Here is a 15,643-nt window from a genome sequence, read left to right on the forward strand (position 1 = left end):
AGCCAACACCTGCATTTTTTTTTCTCAAGCCTATTACAAGTTATTTCTGAGGTATATCAAGAGTAACAGGTCTCAATATATATATGGCAGAACTCCCAAAAATGCATCTACACTTAAATAAATAAAAAGATTCCTTTCCCCCACAAACAGCAGCCTTTTGACTTCAATATTTTTCCCTACCCAATTCATAAAACTGTAAAATTTGGTGTGGTGCTTCTTTGGTGAGTGGTCTGTGGCCCAAATGCTACCAAGAAATTGTAATAAGGGAAGAAAAATCGAATATAGTGCTAAATTTTTTTCTCTTATGGATTCTCTATCTTTTAAGAGTTTATCTCTTACTGCGTTCCCCCTACCCCATTCCTAATCTTGAAATTTGTTCTTCATCTGAGTCTTTAGTCATGGTCTGGTTTGGATGGAGTGGCTGCTTGTGTGTTTGAAGGAAAGAAAGTTAACCAACTATATTCAGGCAGGGTTACCTGCTTATCCTAAAAAAAAGTGGCCTACCATTAAGGCTCCAACTTTCTCTAGAATCAGAAGGTAGTGTTCAGTCCTGTATTCCAGATGGATCGGGTGCACCTGTGAGGAATCTGTTCTTTTGCTGGAATTAAGTTATCCCAAGAACTCTTAGAAAGCCCCTCAAAAATCCTAAAGCTTTCTCCATAGTAAGAACAATGCTTTTTAAAAAATGAAGCTTCTGCAATGTCAGGCTGAGTAATAACTATGCCAAAACTGACAGCTGATAGACAATGGTATATGTTCTACAAATCCTGAGACTCAGCTAGTTGGAAAGACTTGAACCTGCTCTGTTGAACTGCTTAAACCACATAATGAATTTTTAATAGTTTAAAATACATGAAGAAAAAAGAAAGAGTAATTAATTTTGTGCCAAATAGAACAATTAAGTGGCCTGGAAGACAGCAAAGGGCTCTTCCAGCATGTTTCTACTGATTTCTGCATCAAACATGAATGCATTCATGTTACTGACCACGCTAATTCCTGCAGGGATCTGTGGGGTCCATCACCCCAACAGAGAACTCATTAATTTCCCCCTCAGAAATGCAGAACAAGGTGTTTTCTCTGCAGGGAAAGGCTTCCTGGAGTTGCCAGGCAGTAAGAGAGGCAGCCTGACTCCAGGCTAACCTTGTGACAAAGAGGTGAAAGCCAGTTCAAGTGCAGTTATGGCTTTTACTTTCTCTTCCCCTGGTGGAAACGCCTTTGCAGCTCCTGAGATCCCCCTGCTCGCCCATCCCGCTCCCACTTGGGCAGCGCGGGTCCTGGGCTCGGCCTCGCCCCTCAGGGGCGTCACGCAGGCAGCTGGGCCTTGGCTTCAGCCGTGGCCTGGCTGGGGTGGCCCGGGCGGCTGGGCCTTGGTAAGGGGCGGCCCCGGCCTCGCTGGGTCGAGAGAGGCCGTGCCGCGGGCAGCGGGGCCGGCAGACCCCGCTCAGGCGCTCGACGTGCTGCGGCTCCCAGATAGCGCCAGGTGCCGGCCGTGGCACCGGGCGGCCCCTCGCCCCGGGCAGCCCTTCGGGGGCAGCAGGACACCACCTCCCCCGCTCGGGACTCGCCCCGAGGTGCCGGCCCGGGCCGGGCTCCCGCACACGGCCCCCCTCGGGAACCGGTAATGCCGGGACCGGGCCGCCTCCCCGCGAGCGCCGCACGGCCCAGCTGGGGGCCTACGCTCTCTCTCCCACCCTCCGCCACCGTCCCGCCGGCTACCTACCGAGAGCGGCGGCGGCGGCTTCCGCCTTCATGTGCGACCCGGAAACCACGGCGGGGCGGGGAGGGAGGAGCGGCCGGAACCGGGGCGGGTAGCGGGGGCGAGAACCCCCCAGCGTCACCCAAGCAACGGCTGCGCTGCGGTGTCCCTGGGCGCGGGTACGCCGGGTCACGCGCTGGGCCTGTCACCCCCGCAGCGGGACCCGGGGCTGCGGCGCCCGCGCCCACTCGCTGCAGTTGCCGGGACCCGCCCGCGGGTTGTGTACCTGGGGCGAGACTACATTTCCCAGCGAGCCCCGCGGCGAGGCGGCAGCTCTCGCGAGAGTTGGCCGGGCTCGCCCTGCGCCTCTACTTCCGGCAAGCCTTCAGCGCGCCGGAAGCGGTTCGGGTGTGCGGTGTTTCCGTGGTGGCGTGTGGCGGGGCGGCGGCGGGCCGGTAGCGGCGGGCGGCAGCGGCGCTCGCGGTGGCGGCAGGGATGGACGTGACCGGGCCCGAGGCCGACTGGCGCAGCACCAACTTCCGGCAGAAGCTCGTCAGCCAGATGTGAGTGCGGGCCGTGGCGCTGAGTAGGCCGCAGGCGGGCCTGGGCCTGTGCCCCAGAGGTGCTTCAGCGGCTCCCGCTGCCCCCGGGGCCGCCCGCGTTCGGGTGGTTGCGTTCTCCCGCTTCTGTCTCTCTGCGAGCCCTTCCCGGGCTTCCCCTTGTTGCCTGGCTTAGCCTGTGATTCCCCGTGTTTCCTACCCCATGGCCCTTCTGCCGTCCCCCTGTGAGGGGGCCTCGTTACCAGGACTTGCTGAGAGCCCGGGCCGGTGCAGCCGGACCTGTGCTTTGCCTTCATTTCTCAGATCCTTTTTTGCTTTCCTGCTCCCCAGGAATCCCAGCTTCCTGTCCCACTTGACAGCATCTCACCTGCTGTAGGGCTTTGACTTTGGCAGTATCCATAGCGCTGCCAAGTTTGCCTTATTCCTTTCTATGAAAGCCTCTCTTATTTGTTACCTATTTGATACTTAAAAGGCTGTTTTTAAAAAAAAAAAAAAAAAAAAGTTGTTCCCTTTTTGTTTGTCCTTCATGGAACAGTCACTTGACTTGAATTACTTTGCTGCTCTCATGCTTTTTCTATTTTATGGACACTTCTACTCTACAGTATGGTAGTTATTACACAAGTGAAAACACTGTGCCAATGCTTCTGAAGCAATGTTTAAATCCTTCTTTATGTATGCTTGAAAAGCTTGATCTTTTTCCTCATGAGAATCAATGTTAAAAAACAGACTGTCTTTTTTTAATGATACGTAAACAGTATGCTGTTTGTCTGCATGTGGTCTAACCACCAAGCTGTGGGCTTTGGTTAAGGTGCTGATTAGGAATTAGAGTGTTATGGTATTCATTAAAGAAATACGATAATGTGTGTCTGTCAAAGCTGTGCAGACTTTCTCAGTGCTCAGAACTGATGTTTTACTCTTAAAACTTTATGTAAAATCATTAATGCTTTCAGAGATGTTGCTTTTTCCTCTCTACCTCTTCAAAACAAGCAAGCAAAAATGGCCTCTAATGCTGTGCAACTTTGAGGAAATAAACATGAGTAAGCAGATAGAAACCTTAACACAATAAACCTTTGTTTTTGTGTTTGCCCTGCAAACTGTAACTTTTTTCCAAGCAGTAAATCATTAAGGTTAATGATGAAGAGATGAAAATAACCCTAAACTTTTAATTCTTGAGAAAAAGTTAAGAAAGTCCTCATTTTATTGTCTTAAGTGTGTGTGCAGGTGTCTGTATATGATCCGTGTGCTTTTTGTATTCACATGGGGGTTTTTAAGCCTGTGTCTATAAGCAGTGTTTCTTCCTTGAACTCCATCCAGTTTTACACTGTACATCACATATATGCCCTGTCCTGTTCAGAAAGCAAATGAACTTGAACTGGGATAACCATGCAATGGCTGTGGTGGGGTTTTTAAAGTGATTATTATGTTGTAGATATCTGAAAATGTTTTGATTTCGTCTTGGTACTTGGAATTAAGTGAAGCCAGACAAAAGTGGAGTTTGTAGCAGATGGGTTTGTTGAATGTGCAATAGGAGCTGGAGTCATCTCAGCCAGTATCCGGTTCCTATTCCTTTCCATAAGCTTCTGGTTTTGCCATTAGTGAGGCTGATGTTGTAGGTGGAAGAGAGAGGTAATTAAAATAAATAACTGGTGACTCATCTGAACGTTTTCTTAATTTGTGGGAAGGCTGTTCCTGACAGTTAGGAAAACACACTGTCTTGTATGTCTGTCTTCCAGTTCATCCTGCAAATAGCAAGGGATTATTTATCAAGATGAGTATTAATATTTGGTCTTAAAAGTTAACTGAAATGTATGGAACCATTCACATAACTCAAAATGAATGCTTGGCTGGAGCTACTGGATACAGAAGTCTTTAAATTGTTGCTGTTTCACATTTGTGTTTCTTTGACAACACTGAGTTGTAGGTTGAGGGGTTTGGTTGGGTTTTTTTTTTTTTGGTGTGGTGTGTTTTGTGGGGATTTTGTTTGTTTTTGAAAGAGTGACATTATATGGATGAACATTTTGGGGATCCTGTGTGGATTAGGTATCCTAGTGCATATGTCAGCAGTCAACATGTATAATTTGGTTACTATATGAGAGAATACTGCATTTAATAACCAAAGAAGCCCCTTCCAGTCGTAGGTTCTTGTGTGACTGCAGGCCCAAGCAGGACTTTCATACTGTTGTTAGATCCAGGAAACCCTGAGCTTAGATGACTGAGGCCAGGCATGAGCTTTGGCTTCTCCCAGATTCTTCCTGATGTACGAGTGTGAATATGTACCTGTGTTTGCAGGGCACCCCTTTATCCTGGCACTTAGAGCAGCACCTACTGGTGCTTTGGGAGTCTCCTTTCTAAAGGCCTTTACTTAATGTTTTAAAATGTTGATGTTGCCTGAAGGACAGATCTGAAATGGGTTTTGTGGTGATAAACTCAGTGTGCAGCTATGGACGATTCCTGCCCTGAGCTGCCTCTAGGCCGTGTTGGAAGGGAATAGCATAGAGTGTAGAAAAGGGACACAGGCTGGGTGGTGGGCCATTGATTCTGCTTTCAGTGTTTTTTCTTTTGAAGTTTTGATGTGTATGTTCTCACCTAAGATTTAGCTAATGAACATCTGTAAACAGAAACAAGGATGAGAACACATGAAAGGAGGTAGAGGTGGAGAGTGAGGAACAAGCAGGCAGGAGATACATGGATCAGCTAAAGGTTTTTCAGTGAGGGAAGAGGAGGAGGAGGGGAAAGGAAAGTCATCTGTGTTGCCACTCTCTATGAAACACTTCACAGAACCAATTCATAAAGCAGCCTGAAATTTATGTTCCAGCCTGTGTTGTCTGGTGAGAATTCAGGCAAAAGAAGGTGAAGAAAGCAGATGTCTTCTGCAGAGAAAGCTTTTTATAAAGGCTTATTTTGACCCAGTTGTGAGCTGAAGAAGCTGCTGCCTCTGCAATACCTCTTCATTGCAAGTGTTTGGGTTGCCATGCAGTGAACCTGGTAGGGCAGTTTCTCTTAGTTAGCAATAACTCAGGAAAAGTAATTATTTTTAACCTTGGTTCTTCAGTAGTGCTGATAGCACAGACAGTTGTAGTGATGTAACTTGGAAGGGGCAGCTTCTTACTGAGTCACTTCTGCTGGAGGACATGCTTGTGTAGCTGTGAAGAGCTGATTCTGTGTGTAGTGGGAAGGATTTTTTTTCATCGCTATAGAATTGGAAGGGAAAGGAATGCCTTGGAGTGTCCCTTCCCCTCTGTAGCTGGAGGTGGTGGTCTGGGGACTGAGACTCTTCAGGCCTTTGCATGTTCTGTCCAGCTAATGTGAGCAAGTCATGTGGGTGACTCCTTTGAGTCTTCTGCTGGCCTGTGGTGTTATGTGGGTATTCCTGCAGTGAGGGCTGCTATTGATGAAATTTTTACATCAGATCTGTAATGAACAGAGCTGATCTTGTGCATGTCATGCTGTCCACACAAGTGATCAAAGGTTAGTGTATTTGTTGGTGTTTACTTGTAACATGGGTAAATGTACGAAAAAACCTGTTTTGTTTTTTTTTTCTCTCTTTTTAAAGCAAGAAATGTTGGTTGAACTGAGTGTTAGAGTGATCAAATACTCTATTTCATGAAACAGCACATGGTGATGTTACATGGTTTAATGTGGTGTTGGCCCTGGAACTCATTGCCCTTGTTTCATTGGAAGAACTGATTCATGCAGTCGTGGTGTGAGCTGGGTAGGGGAGCTGTTACAGTTTTGAAGGAGAACGTGTTTTGCCAGATAGTTTAACTAGACCAGCTGGCCTGGGGAAGAGGTTGAATGTTTGGGCTTGAAACAAGCTTCTTGGGAATGGAGGGGGAATTCCTGAAGCTGGTGTTGGCGCTGAATGTGTCATCTTGTGAAACTACAGCTTCAAGTGTTCTGCATGCAATGAAAAAGGCAGAGTTTTAGCTCACATCCTATGAAGTGTTTAGTAAGTGCTTAGGAGGTAGATTGAATTGGCTGGCACCATCTAACTTTCAGAATTTTGTTGAGTTTGGTGTTTTGCAAGTGCATGATCTGTTACTTGGTATCCTTAACTCAATGCTAAAACTGTGGCTTTAAGTGACTTTCCTAGTCTTTTAGTGTCAATATTTTTATGTTGATTGCAGTTGAGTATATGAACAAAGAACAAGTTGGTGTTTTTTCTCTTTCCCCTAGTCTAAAACTTTATTGGAATGCTAACAGGCGTGATATGGAATGCTTGGAGTGATGCAGATGTAGTCATTATAAAATGTTTTTCATGACATGTAACATCAAAAGGATTTTATGTATTTTTTTCTTTGCTGCAGGTCTTTTTTCCAAGTTCCTGATACCACACTGAGCACTGTCTGTATCACAGCCACACAACACTCCCTACGTGTTACTTCCTTTTCTTTCCTTTTTCTTTTATTTCTGTCTGCTCTGGTGCTCTCAAAATGAGACGAGGTGTCATTGTACTGTGGGACTGAGAAGTTAAGGAGGATTGGGAGAGTAGTGGGGATTTAGAGGCAGCTTTTCTGAAAGGGAGAGCATTAAACAAGAGAGGTTTCAATAAAGAATGGGGTATTTCTTCTTCCTCTGCAGCAGAGCTCCTTTATGAGCAGCTCACTTTAATGTTGTTTGCGCGTGGAGGAATATTCTGCACTACGTTTGGATTCCTCTGCAGCTCAATCTTCATGTATAAAGAGAATAAATATATTTATATTTAATATCTGGCAGACCACACTAACAAGTTATTGTGAGAGACCCTTGGCAAGTAGCTGTGTTCTACTCTCTTCTGCTTTGCAGGCTGTGGCAGGTTACATTTATGCTACTAGTTTGCAAGGTAAGGGTGTGAGCCCTGGCAGCCTAAGCTCCTGCATTTTAAGGCTATAGCTCTCCTCTCTTCTGGGATTAATTCAGGAAGCTGAACCACCTGCTCACACAAGCACAATTCCTGCTGCATGGGAGGTGGTAGAAAGTCCCCATTCAGACAGGCTGAATGACTAACACATGGTTCATGTCGGGTGGTTGCTTGCGCAACAGCAGTTGCTGAGAAATAAATTGCTAAGTTGTTAATTGCAAGGTGAAAGTATTTCTTGGTAACTTGTTTATGGAATTGAGACTTTAGCTGCTGGGCTGCTTTAAAACAGAACAGGTTTTGCAGTGAAGGGAAGTGCTTTCAAGGATGAGAGTGCCTGGAAGGTTTGAGTAGGGCTGTTCACCTTCCTGAACTCATTATCTCCTTGCTTGTTTCAGTGTTGAATGGTTGCTACTTCTTGATGTACTAAGAATGCCCCTTTTTTCCCCACCCATGTCCTTATCAATGTGTGGTTTTTTTGCCCTGGTTGTTGTGTTGGGTTTTTTTGCTTTTCATCTTTCGTGTTCAATATCCCACCCAGAAGGCAGCTTTAGATCCAGTGTACACATCCTAGTGATGGGGAAAGGACAGCAAGTCCTTGTGAGTCTGGCTGGTAAATGGGAAAGAATAGTAAGAATTGAAAGCTTTTTATTACTAAACCTGTTCTTTTTCCTTCCCCCAACTTTCCATCAACAGGGCTGCCTTTTCCCCTTATTGCTTCACTTGCTGCTTTTATATTGATTGTCCCCTCCCTGCCCTGCCCATCACTGCACCTCATGTCTTCTCTGCCTCTGATCAGTGTTCCCACCCATTACTCTCATTCATTGATCAAACCTCTATGCCTTTAGGCAGTCTTTTACATTTTTTATTCTTCCACCTTATGTTTAATGGATTCTTCTGGAAATGTCTGCCACTAGGCTGGCTCAAGCCCATTGTTTGCCAAACTTTGATTGCGTTAATCCTGCCATTCAGTTTCCTTCAAATGAACATGTCCTGGTATTCTGACAAAACAATACATCAGGTGGTAAAATAATGACTCAATTACCAGTTGTTCTTGAATTTCTGTGAAGAATGTTTGTGTTGCCTTTTAGCAATTAGGTTTCTTTTTTCTTCTTTATTTGAAAAAAAAGTAAAGGATAGTAATTTTAAGTAATGTCTCTGGGTTTTTTTAATGTATGAATGAGAGGGATAAAAAGCTGTTTAACTTACTGACTACAGAAAGTATTTTCTGATGTCCTCAATTAATACCAAGCCTTTTTTCCCCCTCTTTTTTTTTTACCAGTGATGAAGCTATGAGGAAGGCTGGTGTTGCCCATAATAAATCCAGCAAAGATATGGAAAGTCATGTGTTTATGAAGGCCAAAACAAGGGTAAAGTATCTCTGCTTTTTCCAGAAGTTACTGGGCTGTCAAGAGAATTTAGGAATAACCTGCAGAAATAGCAAATCCATTTCACTTAGCTAACTGTCTCTGCTTAGAGTACACAGTTGTGCAGATTTTTTATTTCTATGTGCTTCTTTTGCCCTGAGGCACGGTGAGGTATTTTGAAGCCAACATCTGCATCAAACCAACTTTAATTGAAGACAGCTTTGCTGCTGCTGCAACATTTAATGTATATATGGGACTGCACTTAATTCTTACCCAAAGACTGGTGTGTGGTGCATTGCATGGGATTTCCTTTATCTGCAGTGTAGCACCATTCTGTACAGCCAGTGTGGTGCTTGGGAGAGACTAAGATATCGATGAAAACGCTGTATCCAAGGGAAGGGCTGCAGTCACTGTGAAAGTCTGCTTATCCCCTACAATTCTAGTCTCTAACAAAGCATAAACTTCTGTGAGAAATTGGATGCTGTTGCAGCCTCTAAACAAGCCATGTTTGAGATAAAATTTTCACCAAGACAAATTCTATGATTCTGATGTGACACATTTCTGCCTGCTGATGGCATCCTCACTGGTGAACAAGCAGTTTCATGGGCAGGAAGGCTATCTCAGCCCTATGCAGTTTCTCTTACAGATTATGAAGCACAATAATGAAATGCTGCAAAGAATATTTCTCTTTTCACTTCTGACACTGCTATCATATGTTATCTTTAAAGCTATTACCTTACAATATTAACTTAGCTTTTAAAAAGTTCTTGTAACATGAATGCGACATAGTTCAAGGACTAAAGTAAGTCAGTGTTCCAAGCAAGCAGGTTCAGTCCTTAGGAAGAAGGAATTAGGAGTGGTTAAGAAGTGCAGAATGGATCTATTGATGTATAAAATTGTTCACATATTGTGATACTATTAGTGTGATTGCCACAAGGTTATTTCCAGTGATTTGTGGTTTCTTGGACACCTTGCACCATCAGTGGCAAAGGGCTGTTGGTAAAAATAGTCCTGCTTAGTTAATGAACACTTCCTTGCAAATGAACTGCTCTGAAAAGCCCACAGAAAGGTAAAGTAAAATCTGTTATGTTGAGGAAGAGTACTGAAGCACCAGAAAGTCATGGTTGCTCTGTTTCTATTTCCTATGCTAAAGTATTGTTTTGCCTTTAGGAGGAGTACCTTTCTCTTGTGGCCAGACTTATTATCCATTTTCGAGATATTCGTAAGTAATTGGTTCACTTTGGTAGGTAGTTGGGGTTTTTCTTTCTCAGTGATGGGTTGCTGATCACATCCTCCCAAAAGAGTAAATTCTAGGGGTGTGTGTGTGTGTTTCTGCATGTGACTCTTCACGAGTTGCTTTGAAAATTTTCCTGTAATATACTTGCTTTATCTCTAAATACTGTTTCTTTTACACATCCATCTGTAATTGAAAAATCTTTGAGAAATTACTTAAACATTACTTTTACCACCTTCCTCATTTTTTCCTGGATTTTTGCTTTCTTTCCATCGTTTAGGTAGCATTCTGGCTACCACATTGGTTTAGACTAATGTATTTTGCTAGAACTACAGTAGACAGTGGGACAAATATATGTGTCACAAGATTAACAAAGTGATTAATTGTTCTTCCTTTGCAGACAATAAGAAATCTCAAGCCTCAGTCAGTGGTAAGAGCTCTTTTTTTTTTTTTTTTTCCCTTCTCTTGCATTTCTGAGCAGAACAGCTTAGAAATCGGGGCTGCAGTGTACTAAGAATGGGAAGGTTGTAGATTTCCTAGCTGGAACATTAGACACTGCTGGAGGAAAGGAAAGGTAGTATGATAGTCTTGGAGTTGCTCAGTGATGAGGATGACAGGCTTGGCCTGTGTTTTACGTTTAACACAGGGAACTTGTTCATTTCACTATCAGAACTTCTGTTAGCTCACAACGCAAAGATTCCTGAAGGAACAAGAGTGATTGAAGATAATGTCCTGCTGAGCAGTCCAGGCTTCTCCCTGTTACCAGTGTTGCTTGTCGGGTGTTCATGCTCTGCCATTTGAGTGAGGTTAGATCTGCTTGTGTCTTCCACCTCTGTGTGATTTCTCACAGCAGTGTATGGGAGGGACAGAGTACAATCCTCTATTTTTATCCCTCTGTAGGCTAAATATGCAGCGTCTGTGGTTGATTAACATCCAGCCTAGACATGAGAAACTGTTTTATAAGTGTTCTTAAGCAAGAAGGGGATGTTGTGTTCTGTACCTGCTTCATACTGCTTCTCCACCTCGTGTTGTGTTTTACCCTCTTGAATTGCTATTTTCTCTTTGACTTCACTTTTCAGTGTGCACAGGGTTCAAATTATGACAATTATCTTGAAAGGCACAGAATTTATCCACATTATAAATGTGATGTTACAGGGAGAACTATGAGGCAGAGTACTTCCTCTATTCAGAGCACTGCTGCTCTGTGCTGACCTCAGGAGGAAGGGGCTGGCTGTATCCACAGTGGGGAGTCTCTTACTGGTTTTTTAGGTTACAAGCTGGATGTACTCGTGGAGTTTTGTTAGCAGCTTGTTTCTACTTGCATGTAAATTCAGAGGTGACTAAGAAGTTCCTTTAATGGATTTAGAATCTATTTGGAACTTTGCAAATCTGAAGCACTTTACCTCTCTGTAAATAGATTGGAGATTATTTAAGGATGTGCCAGAAGGATCTTGTGGTCTCACAGACAGAGCAGTGGACGTTCAGATTCTTAGGGTATTGGATCCAGTCACGTTCTAAGCTGACAGATCAGAGAGTGTTTGATGGAGAATAGAGCATTTTGGGGAGGCAATCACATGGTTGGCTGAGTATTGGTAACTATTTTCTTTGTAGATCCAATGAATGCCCTGCAGAATCTAACTGGGGGTCCCCCAGCAGGAGCACCTGGAATGGGTATGGCTTCCCGAGCTCAAGGAGCACCGATGAGTGGAATGAGTGGTCTTGGCCCAATGGGACAACAGATGAGTCTCCCAGGGCAACAGCAGCCTCCTGGAACCTCGGGAATGGCTCCTCATGGTATGCCTGGTGTCTCTACAGCTGCTCAGCAGAGTAAGTGTTCAGTTTGCTTCAACCACTAAAATTATTGGATTCGCCTCTCAGTACCTAACTTTTCCACAGGATAAGGTGCTGAAGAGTTGTCAAACTTCCTGGCTAAAGCAGCCAAGTGAACTGCAGGAAGAGTATATTTCAGATACTGCAACCTAATGGGGTAATTGTCTCAATATAGCGAGGAACAGTCTGGCTGTTGTATGAGCAAATGCTGCTTGTGTCCTACAAGACATCAACTTCAGACCTTTGTTTTTGTAAAGCTTACCTATGTGTTCTGTGGGTATGGTGCTTCCTGCTGGTGACCTCTGTGCATATTTCCTCCTGCATGTTTTTACATTCTTCACCTAGGTTGCTGTCTCAAAATAGGCAGTGAGAATTAGAGGTTGGTAATAGGAAGTGTCATTAATTCTGTTAATTGGCCTCATTCATTTGAGGAAGCAAAAGTATATGCTGCTAATGAAGAACATTAATGTAATTTAGGGATTCTTTTCAATTATGTGTTATCTGGGTAACTGTCGTGCACACTTGTCTATGTCTCATGTTTAAGTACAGTCTACCTTCTTTTTAGCCCAACTTCAGCTTCAGCAGATAGCTCAACAGCAGCAGCAGCAGCAACAACAATTCCAGCAGCAGCAGGTGGCTTTGCAGCAGCAGCAATTCCAGGCCCAGCAGTCAGCCATGCAACAACAGTTTCAGGTCCAGCAGCAGCAGGCAGCAGCAGCTGCAGCAGCGCAGCAGCAGCAGCAGCAACAACAGTTGCAAGCCGTCCAGCAGCAGCAACAGCACATGCTGAAACTGCAGATGCAACAGCAGCAAAACCAACAGCAGGTGATGACAAACAACTACAATGGCAATTGAGGTGATCTGTGTTCAGTTACTTGTCAAGTGAGGCTTAGCTTGCATGGAAGTTCTGAGTATCAGCTCTGCTTGTTATCAGTGTGTTTCCAATTTGGGGTAGGGTTTCACCTGAGACTTGCAAGTTGGCAACAGTATATTACATCCCAGAGGACAGGTTTACCAGTCCTTTTGTTGCTTTCCTCAGTCATAGCAGTAGAGAATTAAAACCTTTGTCTCTTTCTCTTGATAAACATCAGGGTAGTCTTTCATTCTGACAAGAACAGGGAGGTGGAAGAGAACTAAAAGCACTGGTATTCTCCTGGAAATAGAGGCTGTTTTGTCACTGTGTGGATTACACACTGTCACTTTAAGAAAGCATGCACTCAGCACACCATGTGTATGTATTGTCCTCAGGCATAAAAGCAGAAGAGGAAACTTCAGCTGTTATGTTCTTGTGCAGTTTCTGGTAAATTGTAGTGCTGATGCATGCTGGTTACATTTGAAGAAGTGCTGCTGAGCCCATTTGGACCTGAGAAGCTGATGCTTTTGAATACTGTTTTAGTAGCAAGACAAGCTTGCAATATTGAAGCCATGGGATGCACACTATTGTGCTTGTTTGGGCTGGGATAGAGTTAGTTTTATTTCTAAGAGCTGGTATCGTGCTGTGTTTTGGGTTTAGGATGAGAATAACATTGATAACATGCTGATTTTTCAGTTGCTGCAGGTAGTTGTAGTGTCTACACTAAGTCAAGGACTTTTCAGCTTCCTACTGGGAGAGCACAGCCAGGGCAGCTGGCCTGGACTGGCCAAAGGGATGTTCCCTCCATATAGTTTTATGCTCTGGATTAGAACCTGGGAAGGGAGGTGGAATTGCTGCTTGGAAACAGACTGGACATTGGACTGTTGTTTTTTCCTGCAGGTGATGAGCAATTGCATTTGTACATCACTTGTTGTATAGTTGTTACTCTCTTCCTTTGTTATCCTATTAAACCATCTTTATCTCAAGCCATGAGGGTTTTTTTCCCTGTTCTCCTCCACATCCCACTGGGGGGTAGGGTGAGCAGGCAGCTGCGTGGGGCTCAAGTACTGACAGGTTAAACCACAACAGTCCTTTTTGGTGCACCAGTGTGGGGCACAGAGGGTTGAGATAACTACAGATCTGTCCAGAGCTTGTTAAAACAAATTTGTTACTAGCATTCATTATGTTAATCATCACTGGTCACAATGTTGTTTTATTTGTTCAGAGCTGTGTTATGTAACACCTTACCTGCTGTATATACTGCTTAGCAGTGTTCATTTGTGTTTTATCACCTCTGGGCATTGGATTAAGGTTATCACTCTTCTGCACTGTGTACCATGGGCTTGTAGTATGATAAAATCATTGGTTATCAGACCAACGTGGTATCTGTACTGGAGTGATAGTGGCAGTTTCATGCCTGCAGCTGAGCCGCCATCTGTCAGAAGCTATTAGTAATCACACATTTTACTTGTTCTTGGAGAGCTAATACCTGGGGGAGATGCCCTGCTTTATCTTCCCCTTCTCTGCCAGGCTCATTACAACAGCTCTTGAGAATGCTGAATATCCTTTGGATGCTCAGACCAGCATATTTCTGTTGCTGGGTGTACTGAATGTGGTTCAGGTCTTGGTTAGGGTTAAGCAATGATTTAATACCATCCAGAGATCAAACCCCTGTGAGAAGCGTTGCAGCTGAACCAGAGATCCAACACATACCAGCATCAGTTGCCCTGTAGACAAGAACAAAAGGGCAGGAAAGCCAACTCATTCAGTAAAAGATGACAAAGCAGGGCCATCACAAGGACAGGAAGAAGGGACAGAAACAGAAATATCTACCTGATCTCTGTCTCTGAGTGAGCTGTGAGTGATTTCAGTTATTGATTAGGCAAGCAACTTGTCATCTGTTTGCTCTTATGCTGGGACAGTGGGGCCAGTAGCTTGGCATTAGAGGGTAGGGAAGCCAAGCAACTGGGATTCCTGTCCAGGGAAGGAGTTATTGACAAAGTGATGCAAAAGGGACACAAGCCCCCAGCCTCTGAAGGCAACTCTTGTCAGGCCTGAGGGAAAGGTATGCTTTCAAAGTTGATGTTATACGTCACCCATACAAGTGGACCACCATGGAGAGACATGTTCAGTACTTGAGGAAATTAGCTGTATGGGAGATGGTTTATATGACCCAAACAACATGCAGTTCCCCACAGATCCAGATGAAGTCTAGTGTACCCAACCCATGTGGCAAAAATATGTATGGAGCATATACCATTGTTGTATGCCAACTCATTGCCAGTACTGCCTGGAAAGATGACAAGGCACCAACAGTTGAATGAAGTGGCTGTCCAGCTCTGGCAATACAAAGAAAATCTCTTTTCCTGCATATAGGCCTGTATCTTGGCTGTTTAAAATGCTGTCCAAAAAATACAGAAGCTTGTTTAAGAAACTGTTCTGGGAGGTCCAGCAGCTCAGAGAGGAAGGTGTAGCTAATCTCTCCCCTGAGGTCTGGCAACTCAGAGAGATATGTCCAATTCTCTGCTTGTACAGACTAGTATCTGAGCTATTGGGAGTGCTGTGTAGTTGCTGGGTAGTGCTAGAAGGCACTCTGGATTATTCCTGCCTTGGGCAAAAGCAAACCCATCCGTGGTATTGCTTTTGCTCAGGTGCTTGGGTGCACTTGGTGGATGATGTGGATGGATGGAGAAGTCCGTTGTGTACTTCAAGGGAGTTTGATTTTGAGTGAGAATAGCTATTGATTTGAATGGTGAGATGTGCTGCGTAGTACTGTATGTCACTGCTGCCGTGGTTGCTATATGCCATAACAAAGGTTCTACAGAACGAATCACACAGATTAATGAAGAATGAGCTTTCATGAAACTGAACAAGGTGCAGAGGTGATTAAACCAGAACTGGCTCCAGTGACCAGCACCCAGCAAATTCCTTGAGATTTACATCCTCAGCCCACAGATTCTGAGCATGGACCACACCAGATAGATCAGCTATGAGCTTCGGATGCAGCATTCAACAATCCAAAATCACACACCATCTCCCCTGCCCTGAGAGACTGCCATGGCAGGTGGAGACCAAATGTCACAGACTAAATGAACAGGCATTTTAGAAGGGAATGCTTTCTGAGTGTGCATGTCAGAAGACAGGAAAGGTTATAGTGGTTAATTTGAGTGTATTGGGAAGTATGGTTACCGGCTGGGGTAAATCATGACATCTCTGTAGAGTTGAAATATATGAAGAGCGAATGGATAAAAAGGTTGGACTTTCCC

General features: G+C 44.4%; 1 protein-coding gene across 1 annotated transcript in view; it reads left to right on the forward strand.

The window, feature by feature from the left end:
- Positions 1-2,191: 2,191 nt before the first annotated feature.
- MED15 (mediator complex subunit 15) overlaps positions 2,192-15,643 on the forward strand; it is a gene marked incomplete at its 5' end in the record, with an annotated part of 30,898 nt that continues 17,446 nt past the window's right edge. The window contains 6 exons of the mRNA XM_084272115.1: positions 2,192-2,259; positions 8,376-8,463; positions 9,631-9,682; positions 10,095-10,124; positions 11,306-11,521; positions 12,090-12,349. Of these exons, the coding sequence (XP_084128241.1) occupies positions 2,192-2,259; positions 8,376-8,463; positions 9,631-9,682; positions 10,095-10,124; positions 11,306-11,521; positions 12,090-12,349 (714 nt within the window). The remainder of the gene's footprint in view (positions 2,260-8,375; positions 8,464-9,630; positions 9,683-10,094; positions 10,125-11,305; positions 11,522-12,089; positions 12,350-15,643) is intronic.

The sequence above is a fragment of the Gallinula chloropus genome (assembly GCF_964237585.1).
Source record: "Gallinula chloropus genome assembly, chromosome: 17".
Lineage (NCBI taxonomy): Eukaryota > Metazoa > Chordata > Aves > Gruiformes > Rallidae > Gallinula > Gallinula chloropus.